General features: G+C 34.8%; 1 protein-coding gene across 13 annotated transcripts; it reads left to right on the forward strand.

The window, feature by feature from the left end:
• The first annotated feature begins 859 nt into the window (after window positions 1-859).
• LOC18613025 (uncharacterized) lies at window positions 860-9,782 on the forward strand. Of its 13 annotated transcripts, XR_001930052.2 has the most exons (15): window positions 860-1,177; window positions 1,868-2,029; window positions 2,179-2,295; window positions 2,384-2,468; window positions 3,097-3,205; window positions 3,302-3,369; window positions 3,507-3,632; window positions 3,712-4,769; window positions 5,068-5,268; window positions 5,369-5,429; window positions 6,067-6,180; window positions 8,630-8,743; window positions 8,852-8,959; window positions 9,300-9,409; window positions 9,536-9,782. XR_001930052.2 is itself a non-coding variant. In XM_007050041.3 (14 exons), exons 1-13 carry the CDS (start codon window positions 1,107-1,109, stop codon window positions 8,948-8,950), a joined length of 2,385 nt encoding a protein of 794 aa, XP_007050103.3. In that variant the 5' UTR covers window positions 860-1,106; the 3' UTR covers window positions 8,951-8,959; window positions 9,536-9,782. The 13 variants fall into 13 exon arrangements, 8 of the variants coding, with proteins under 8 accessions (XP_007050103.3, XP_088665009.1, XP_088665006.1 ...); XR_016027854.1 differs by lacking the exon at window positions 8,630-8,743; XM_007050041.3 differs by lacking the exon at window positions 9,300-9,409.
• The last annotated feature ends 1,236 nt before the right edge of the window (window positions 9,783-11,018 follow it).

Consider the following 11,018-nt stretch of genomic DNA (forward strand, 5'->3'; position numbering starts at 1 on the left):
GTCAAGTTTTGAAACCACTTGCACGTTAAAAAAAAAGCTTGCCGGTAAAACAGTGAAATAAAAAAATAGTAAGAGTTAGCTATTAAAATTTAAAGATTTTTTAATTAAGAAACAAAAATACTATGATGAGAAACAAATACTCTTTATTAAAATTAAAATATTTATTTTGTTAAAAGATAAAAATATTCTAAGTAATAAAATCAAAATAACTTTTACTATAATTAAATAATATTTACATCAAAATATAAATATATTTTTATTATAATTTAATAATATTTTGTATTAAAAGATAATTAAACCTTTTATTATAATTAAATAATATTTAACATTAAAAGACAAAATATATTCTTCATTAAATTTAAATAATACTAAATATTATTCTTTATTACATTTATTATATTCAAATAATAATATTAAATAATATTTTTTAATAATATTTATTATAATTAAATAATATTAATATATTAATTAATATTTAAATATTTTTATTTCCTTGTTTTTGAAAAGGAAGTAAATAATTTTGTGGCTTTTGTGCTTTAGAGAGAGAAAAGGAGTGAGGAAGAGAGAGAAAATAAATAAGTTTAGTATTTTTTTATAAGATAATTTTTAAAATTATAAAAAAGTATATTTGTTTAATTAATTTTTTTTATTTCCAATAATTTAAAATAGCCCTTACTGATAGGGACTTTGATAATAACTATTCAGATTTTTCTTGAAATAGCTATTCCAAATAATAATTATTTTATTAAATTAAATACAATTTTATCTCAAAAATAAAAATAAAGGAGGAATGGCCCACCAAGCATGCCATTAAAGAAATAACAAAAATTTTTACCACATTTTACCTCGCATAGACTTACTCTTTAGGTTTTGTCACCGTTTCAAACCCCCGAGATCAACTAACATTACCAAAAACCAGAGCCAAGCCAACGGAAGACAAGAGGGATTTAGCACTTGGTTTCCCCATCGAGATCTCGAAAGAGAAAGAGAGGAAAGAAAATTCTCTCTCATCCAAAGCTTCGAACACCTTATTCACTAGGATTTTTTTTCCAAAAATAAGTGGAAACAATTATGCCTAGATTGTTATGAATTTCGTTTGTTGAAAAATGACTGGACATCCCTGGCCGCTCGATCAAGTCTCCCTCCAATTTCAATCCTCTACTAATCTCCATCGCAGGTCAGAATTGACACTTAATTTAGATTTTTCATTTGTTTCGGCTGTTGTGTTGGATTGAATCACTCAGAAGCGAAATGGTTGATTTAGCGAATCGCTTTCAAGATTTAGATGTTTAAGTTTAGAATTTTTAGCTTTTGGTTTAAGCTGAATTTTGTTAATTCCGTAGCTTGAACTGATCTAAATTATGCATCACTTATTTTGTAGATTTGTTGATTATTCATTAACTCATTCTTTGTATATAGTAGTAATGGTGTTGTTAATTTGTTCAATTAATGTGAAATTTAATTACAGGGTGAGCTGATTGTAGTTGAAATGTATGTTTTCTCATCAATTTACTTTCTTTTTGGCTGCTGGATTGAATTTTCATGTGCTTTGAATAAAGTGCTTCGATTTAAGGTGATAGTTTAGTGTCACCGAAATTGGAATTCAAAGTTAGTGTCATTTTCAGAAGTTCTTTTATTTATTTACATTTTTTATTTGTCCCGTTTCATCTCTTTTCATTTCACGTGGATTTGTTAACTTGCAATTCTTATTTTCGAGTTTTGTGTTCATGGAACTATGGTTTGTTGAGAATCTAAGACTTGTTTCTTTGAACCTCATGACCGCAACCTCGAAGCTTATTAGTTACTAGGTTTTTGTATCTTGCTTTCAATGTAGTATTGTTTTATTTATTTATTTTTTCCTTTTCAGTGGTAAAAATGTCTTACATTTGTTAGGGAAGAGAGAAGTCTCTCCCAGAACAAAGTATACGCCAGAAAGGCGATGGGGAGAAGCACCTAAACAGAATGCCAATTCTTCATCTGGGCCTAATATTGAACCCATTGGGGATGCCAGACGTGGCCTCATTTCATGGTACTTTTAATTTTCAATTGTGTTTGGCTATTTTTATTTTTCACATCTTGTAAGACGGTGGCATGTCCTTTTTAAAAATCAGTTTCTGTTCTTTATTTTATCTAGACGAGTCATTAAAAATCATATTGTTACAATTTTTTTCTTTACAGGGCTGAGGAAGAGTCTTTGCGGCATTTATCAGGCAAGTATTGTCCTCTAGTGCCTCCTCCAAGGTCAACAATTGCTGCAGCATTTAGTCCTGATGGAAGAACACTTGCTTCAACCCAGTAAGTTTTACTTTTGTGAATGTTCTTGTTTTCTTCAGCATTCATGACTTGCCTTGTTTAGATGTTTACTTGGTTTTTTTCATTGTAGTGGTGATCACACTGTGAAGATTATTGATTGTGAAATGGGAAAATGCTTAAAGGTGTTGAGCGGTCATCGGAGGACACCTTGGGTGGTAAGTACTTTTGACTTATTCTGCAAGTCAGTACTTGGTAATTCCTGATTGACTTTTTTGTTCCTTATTTGAAAAGAAACTTTATTGGTATATAAATTTTTCAGTCTGTTAAAATAATCCTTATTGAAAATTGATATACCTAGAGGACAATTGTTAAAAGGCTCAATCCTGTTGTTTTGTATATGCAAGGAGAATACTTTAAGTGCAATGTCCTGCTCAAATTTGGTTGATACGTTCCCAACTTTCAATTCCCTGGCATCCTTAATAGTCTGGGAGCTTTCATCATGGGAAAGTGGTGGCTGATAATCCAAGGTCTCTGGAGGCCTTGATTCCTGGTGCCATCTGGTGTGCTGCAAGGCCAAGGGTTTAACTATTTACATTGTCTGCGAAAACCATGTTGCTTGACTTAGAGCAGGGAGGTTAGATGTGGGCTTAGGTCTTCTTGATCTTGCTCGTAGTATATGTATATAGGCAAATTTAAAGCAATCAGATTATGTGAGTTATTGAATGTTAATAAAAACAAAAGGATTATATATATATGTATATATGTATATAAATATATACATATATATACATGTGTGTGTGTTTGTGTGTATTCCATGTATAAATCCTAATGGAGCTTTTACAGGTTAGATTCAATCCAGCGCATCCAGAAATTCTTGCAAGTGGGAGCTTGGATCATCAAGTTCGTTTATGGGATGCAAAGACAGCGGAGTGTATAGGATCTTGTGATTTCTGTACTTCCCACCCCAACTCTTTTTGTGATTTTGAAGTGTTGTTCTTATACTTATTATTTGCGTTTGTGTTCTTGCTCCCTTTATTCCCTCTTGCAGATCGTCCAATTGCTTCCATTGCTTTTCATGCAGAAGGAGAACTTCTTGCAGTTGCATGTGGTCACAAGGTGTTGAATATTACCCAGGAACTTGTCATATAATGTCTTATGCTTGGAATTTCTTATCTCTTCCTGCATTATATCCTTAAGCTTGGGAAGATGATTTTGTGGATCTCATAGCATTGATGTTTTGAATCATGTTCCAGTTGTACATATGGCACTACAACCAGAAAGGAGAGGCTTCCTCACCAGCCATTGTATTGAAGACCAGACGATCTCTCCGAGCTGTGCACTTTCACCCGCATGCTGCTCCTTTTCTCTTGACTGCTGAGGTGAATTGTCTATTGGTTTTTTTTTACTGATTATTTATTTCTTCTATCATGTGGATTACATTATTGGACTGATATGCAGGTAAATGATCTTGACTCTTCAGATTTGTCAATGACACTGGCGACATCACCGGGTTACTTGCATTATCCTCCTCCTGCAGTTCTTGTGACAAGTAGTCATGCCAGTGATCATGTTGGTTTGGCAGCTGATCCTTCTTTTACGTCATCACCTTGCATGATTGTGCCTTCATTTACCATTGATGATTCAATAATGGATTTGCAATATGTTAGTAGGCTTGTTGGTACAACTGGCATGCTAGTTGGGTCTTCTTCTTTAATGCTATTTCAAACAGATGCAACTATGGGAGAACAGCATCATAGTACAGTATCTCCCATGGAGACGTTTTCTGCAATTCCTTCTGGCTTGTGTCCTGGTACAGAAGACCCTGTAAATAATTCTGTTCCTTTTAGGATGGAAAGTGGTGCTGCTGACCCATCAATGGATGCTATGGATACTGATGAAGTTCAGCCTGTAAGGGAAAGCAGGGAAACAAACTCTACTAACCTCAATCGTTATAGTAGTGCACAGGGGGGAGTATCTAGGAATGTTTCTAACCAACCAGATGTCAGGGAATTTGGGCAACTTCAGCAGTTTTTACCCTTTGGAGCAATTTGTTGGGAGTTGCCTTTCCTGCAAGGGTGGTTAATGGGTCAACAAACTGGTGTTCCATGTATGCGTCCTCATAGTGAAAATTTAACTCAATACACGGGTTCTTCCTCAACATTGCAGTCATCAACTGGTAACATGGAGACTGCAGCAGCTTCATTTGGAATACCCAACAGCATTAGCCAATCTGGGGTTTCTAGAACTAGATTGCAACATGTTTCACGATCTCGCTTCTCAGTTTCTGAATCTGGTGCAGTCGCTGTGCCTAGTAACTCTGTGCATGATGGCGCTGATGCTCAACAGATTATAAGTAGAATCCAATCTGAACTTGCCACATCACTGGCTGTAGCTGCAGCTGCAGAGTTGCCTTGCACGGTGAAGCTTAGGGTGTGGTCACATGATATAAAAAATCCCTGTGCACTATTAAATGCTGACAAGTGCCGCTTAGCCATACCACATGCTGTCCTTTGTAGGTAAATGTCATGATATTTGTTCTAATGGTTTGATGGTCATAAATTTGTCAGCATCACTCAAAACTCCATGTCTTTCAGAGATTTTTTGTTGTGCATGGTTGTGCTAGTTGCATAATATAGGTGCTATCTATGCTCTCTCTAGGACCATCTCTGTAAACATGAAATATTGATGTTAATTTTGTTCCAACACTAAATCTTGCCTTTGTTAAATTCTTGGTTGTACTCTAATAACTGTATTTTGTTAGCATGTCATCATGTTTACAATATGGCATTTCTTGGCTGCATTATGTCTTTGCAGTGAAATGGGTGCCCATTTTTCACCTTGTGGGAAATTTTTAGCTGCTTGTGTTGCTTGTGTGCTTCCTCATGTGGAAGCTGATCCTGGATTACAGGCATTGGTCCATCAAGATGCTGGGGTTGCAACATCCCCAACTCGACACCCAATCTCAGCACACCAAGTCGTGTATGAGCTTCGGATATATTCTCTTGAGAAGGCAACGTAAAGTTCATTCTCTTTATCTGCTCTTGCCGACATTTGTTTTTAGTTATAATTGGTGGGTGGTTATCTTATTAAATCGATGTTCATTCAAACAATACAGCTTTGGTTCGGTGCTTATTTCACGAGCAATTAGAGCTGCTCATTGTTTGACATCAATCCAGGTCAGTTGATTTTGATTGAAATTCTGAGAACTTGCATTCTAGTTCATTATCTATTCTAGTGGCATTTTCTGCTGCTCAAGCGAGCACTACTGAATGCTTAGCCGAAAAAAGGTCATTACAATAGAACATCTGCTTGGCTCCCCCAACCCAACTCCAACCAACAAATAGAACTCCTTGTGGATGTAAAATGTTTTTTCGTTCTTGTTGTTTTGGTATTGATGCTCTTTTTGCCAGTTTATGTTTAGTTCTGGAACTTTTTTCTCTTCCCTTTACTGTTACTTTCCCTTTGAACATCCAAAACTATTGCATTTATTTATTAAAAGGCATGATTTACTTTAGTTTTTACCAAGAGAATACTTTTTTGGACTTGGGGGGGGGGGGGGTGGTGATGGGTGATACTTAAGCTGATCCCCGTCATGGTGCCATATTACAAGGTCAGTTTTGACCAGACAAAAATGTCATTACCAACATGATTTGCTGTTGGAGTTTGGCCTTTTGTTTGCACCTTCCTTTAATGGCTAAATTTCTGCTATGTTTTTGTACAAATGCCTAGAATTAAGGGAAGCATATTGGTCTAGAATAATAGAAAAATGTATTACTATGGTTCTAATTTATGCATCTAATGCTATGGTTGTAGTTCTCACCCACTTCTGAACACATATTACTTGCCTATGGTCGACGTCATGGTTCCCTTCTTAAAAGCATTGTCATTGATGGGAAAACAACATCGCCTATATACACAGTACTAGAGGTAGAAGTTCAAATTAAATTATTTTATATTTTTTTGTTGTTATATTTTTGCAAGTTGTGAACGTGTCTTTCTTTCTCTGCCAATAGCTTTCTGCCTTTCCTAACTTCTCTCTTTTAATTTGAAATTTACTTATTGATAAAATCTGTTGGAACTTGTGGTAAGAAGTAAGAAAACATGGAAAGTTTAGTTGTAAATGGTTTCTTATGTTTCAAGCAATGTTAGGATTTCAAATATTGGCTTTGTTCAAATTTCCATTTATTTGGATTATTCAGATGTTTGTTGACTAAAGCAGTCGACTCATAAATTTTTTAAGGTTTATAATTCTTAATCAATTTTTTGATCCTCTTTTTTTATGACCCTAATGTTGAGTTGAGCTGACATTTATCATTTATTTTCTGGAGAAGGAATCTCAAAACTAAATTTGAATTGCAAAAAACTGGGTTGTTCTTATGGCTGATATTTTAGGGTTTGTTTCATACTTCCCAGAAATATTTTCTGCAATTTTAAGTGTTTGGAAGTGGGAAATCTTTGTTTTGAGGTAAAATATTTGTGGTTCAACAGAAATAACATCTGTTGACCCAGGTAAAGGGCGTAAGACATTTTCCATCCTTACATAAAACCCCTCCCCGACTCTCTCCTCCCTCTACCCACTTCACACTCTTTCGCCTCACCTCCCCTCCCCACTCGATCGTTGAATCCATCTCTGATGACCACCCGAACCTTGAATCTCCCTCCATCGTCTTCAATCCTCCTCCACCTCTCTGTTCACCGTCTATCTCATCCTTCAATCCCCCTCTCCATTACGAAGACAAATCTCTTTATGGATTTGGCAACTCTCCCTCTCCCTCTACTACTTGCCTGTTTAGGGTTGCTCCACTATCCCTCCAGCAGCAGCAGTGACTCTTCCCGCTAGCATTCTTTTCTGCATCATCATCTTCATAGTAGGTCCTGCAATGTTGATTTGACTTGGAAGCTAGAATCTCACCGAACTGGAAAACACCATTAATGCCTAGATTATGTCTTTTTCTCATGGAACTATAAGGGATTAATTAATTGTGGGATTTGATCCATAGATGGTCATTTGTTTTAGAGGTCTTGAAAGAGGGATTTGTTCGAGATGGGCTTGAATTTTGTTTTTGCTACAAGGCTGCATAATTTTTGAGAAGCAAACACCTAATTAAGTTGATAGAAATTTTAGGGTTTGAAGTTTAGTTATTCTTTGTCGTTTGATGGGGTTAGAAATGGAGCAAAGTGGACCTCAAAATTTGATGGAAAATTGAGAAGATTTTTGGTTGTATACCAAACATTAGAAAATGTTTTCTTGAAAACCATCCAAACATGAGAAAATTTATTTTTTCAGGAAGATTATTTTCCATTGAAAATGTTTTCCTTCATGAAGCTATTTTCTGTTATCAAACAAAGCCTTAAATTATGATTTTGTATGTATGACATGATAATTCTTAGTCTTGTTTATTATTAGCTTCAACTGTTAAGAAGTGGAACCATGTCATAAATCTACAGTTATGTGATTTCAACTACCCATGGATGTGGGTCCAATGTGGCCTACTTTATGGTTGGTCACCTGCCATTTATTTTACGCGATTAATCTTAGGGAATATGCTCTGAATAGACTACCAACTTCCAGTACACAATTCTTATATGATGATTATTTAGGTGAAGTCTAGACTTTTTTTCTCAACTTTTGTGAAATAGAGACACTGTTTGGCTTAATCTAAATTTGAATAAATATTGATTTATTTGCTGTGCGTTAACTTTTAGTTAGATTAAGTTTTCAGTTGGTGTAAATCAATGTGCATCATTGATGAAATACCTGGACCGAGTCAACTGGGAACCAGGACTTATCTGGTCCAATAAGGTCATTTGAACCAGGTGTATATCAGACTGGTCAAAAACCAGTCAACCATTTGGTTGGACCAGGTTAGATCAGACCGGCATTGAAACCGGTTTTAAGCATTTATTTTATTATTTAATCTTTCAAAATTTCTTTGCTAGTGGTATTTTATTATTTAATCTTTCAAAATTTCTTTGCTAGTGGTGAGATTTGAACCTATGACCTTTTATCTCTCCATTAATGACCATACCATGGATGTTAAATATTTAATATCAAAATCATATTTCTTACTATAACACAACTCTTTAGTTGAAAGTTGGACCGAGAATGGGATCCTCATTTGTTCAACCTCCAGTCTGGTTTTTAAAACATTGATGTGCATGTAATTATCCATGGTAAAACAGTTTTGCTGGATTTGATGCTATTTGATATGATAGAGAGGGGAGGAGGATTTCAGTTGTTGCCCTTTGGTTTAATCATGTGTTTTTATCTCATGGTTCCGATTTATACTTCCAACTAGCGTGCTTGAAACTCTACTTTTCTTACTTGAAGTTACCTGTTAGATGTCTGGATAATAATCTGTTTTTTGTCAGTTAGGTTTATAGAGTTTCTGATATGGAACTCGTGAGAGTACTTCCTAGTGCAGAGGATGAGGTAAATGTTGCGTGCTTTCATCCTTTCGCTGGAGGTGGTCTTGTCTATGGAACCAAGGTCAGCACCTGATTTACCTTAGAATCGGTGCTCTTATTTGCCTATATTCTCAAACTACAAACCTAAAAAGATCTTTAACATGGGAGCAATGATTGCTGCTAAATGCAGGAAGGGAGACTGAGAGTTCTTCAGTACGATGGTGCTCATGGTACCAATTCCAGCACACCAAATTATTTCCCTGAAGAAAACATGGCTGACGTAGAGTAGCAAAACAAGGTTGTGTATAGTCTTCCTTTTTATGGTATTCTGAATCTCATAAACCATTATTTTACTAACTTAATAGCCACTGATATATGCCCTGTAACAGTAGATGCTTAAGCGTAGTTTACTGTTTTTTCAACTACATGCCTCACATCCTTGTGCTTCTTTTTCCTCTTGCATTGGTTTTATATTATAAAGTGAAAAACTGCTCTAACCTTAAGGAAGCTGATGGGGCTGGTAGCACTAAGTGCCCAAGTCCAACTTGGCAAGGTTTTAATTTGGTCAATAACTCATATGTTTCATGTCATTTTTGTTATACTCCATGGGCTGGTCAACTTTTGATTAATATATGCAGACATGCCAGATGGTGGGTTTCATAAAGTTTACAATGGGAAAATGGGCAATAATAAACTCAATAAAGCTTGCTGAAGACAATTCTCTCTACTTTGAAATTGCCAATCCAAGGTTATTGCTCTAAAATGGGTTTGGTGCAACATTTGTGATGACTAAGAGAGGCAGGGACATGATATTTGCGTTTGATACCAAGTCATCAAGATACGTTTAGTAAGTTATTCTTCTTTGTGGTATCAGGTGTAGACATTTGCTTTAGGATGCTACAAATAGCGATCTCCCTTCATACATGATCTGTACAGACAAGCTCAAAGCGGATTTGCGATTGGGTTGGGGCAGTAGGGGGCAGCTGCTAAAACAACTTTTTGGTATGTTGTGTAACTACTAATTAAAAGAAAAGGTTTAGCTTTGCTCCAACTGAAATTCATCTACTAACCTTAATTTTGATTAGTGTTTATATTACATAATTAGTAAACTTTTTTTTTAATTTTTAATTTTTTACTAAAATTTTACATTTCATAAGCCTCACTTTTCATCTTTCCATTTTTCCAGATTCGAATATGAAACTTTTTTCCAAATTTAATTTTTCATATCTAACTGTTTGTATTTGGGAAACTTTGGATACAATTATTATTTAGCAGGAAATATTGCTGTAATAACTTCAGGCTTAGTTTGACGTTCTTGTTCATTTGTAAAATCATAATAAGGTTTCAAAATTTTAATTGGAAAAAATTATTAAGTTAAAAATATGCTTGATTGGGTTTAAATATTTACTTTTCTAATTTTTTATTTTCAAACCTAGTCTAAGATGTGCTTTAACAAGGTGTAATAAGTACGGTATTTAGAATTTACCTGCCGCTATATATCATGATCAGTAGCCGTTGATGTATCTCATAAAAAAAAAAAAAAAGGCATAGCTTTATATTCTTGAAAATTTATGTGTACAATAACCAGGGTCAAACTAAAACTGAAAAGAAGGTTAATTTTGAAAAAGAATTTGCCCAAATGAAATGTGTGTAACGTATACACGAACATAAGGGCTCTCAAAGCAAACACAATAACAGAATACCAACATATTGAGTGTGTAACCAAGCTAGAAGGTAGCCTAAAGAGGATCAACGATAACGACTAGGAGATTCGAATGTGTAGAAAAGGCTCTCACAGAATCAAGTGACGACTCTGTCCCTTTGTGCTAGGTGTGTCTGCTAATGGGCACTATCAGTTGGTCGACTAGTGCATAGGTTAGGTGGGTTGTTCTCGCTCGACTCGAGTAGTAGATTTAACACTTTTGTATATGATATGACCATACAACACAATACGGTATAGATTTAAACGAGTTTGGGTTTAAGTTAATTGTTCTTCGTATATTAATCTTATTAATTGTTAGTTTTCTTTGTCTACAATAAATGTAGCATTTTTATTTATAATTTAGTAACAAATTGTCATTTAATATAAAAGTCAATGATCTATACACGTACGTTAAAAGTAGTTAAATTACCTCAACTCCCAAGTGTGATTAAACTTTATTCAAGTGTCTCACCTCCAAAGGATTCATGCTTCTTTCTTTTATAAGGTTATTTTGTTTTTCTGAAAACGTGTTGCTAATTAATTCTGCTGACCAATTAAGTAGCAACTCTTGTTTTTACAGATATACTAATGGACTTGGATTCATTAGACTTAATCATAGTCCAACAAGACTTATATATAAAACCTAAAAGAAGAA

The sequence above is a fragment of the Theobroma cacao genome, chromosome 1 (genome assembly GCF_053813885.1).
Source record: "Theobroma cacao isolate CCN51 chromosome 1, ASM5381388v1, whole genome shotgun sequence".
NCBI classification, from domain to species: domain Eukaryota; kingdom Viridiplantae; phylum Streptophyta; class Magnoliopsida; order Malvales; family Malvaceae; genus Theobroma; species Theobroma cacao.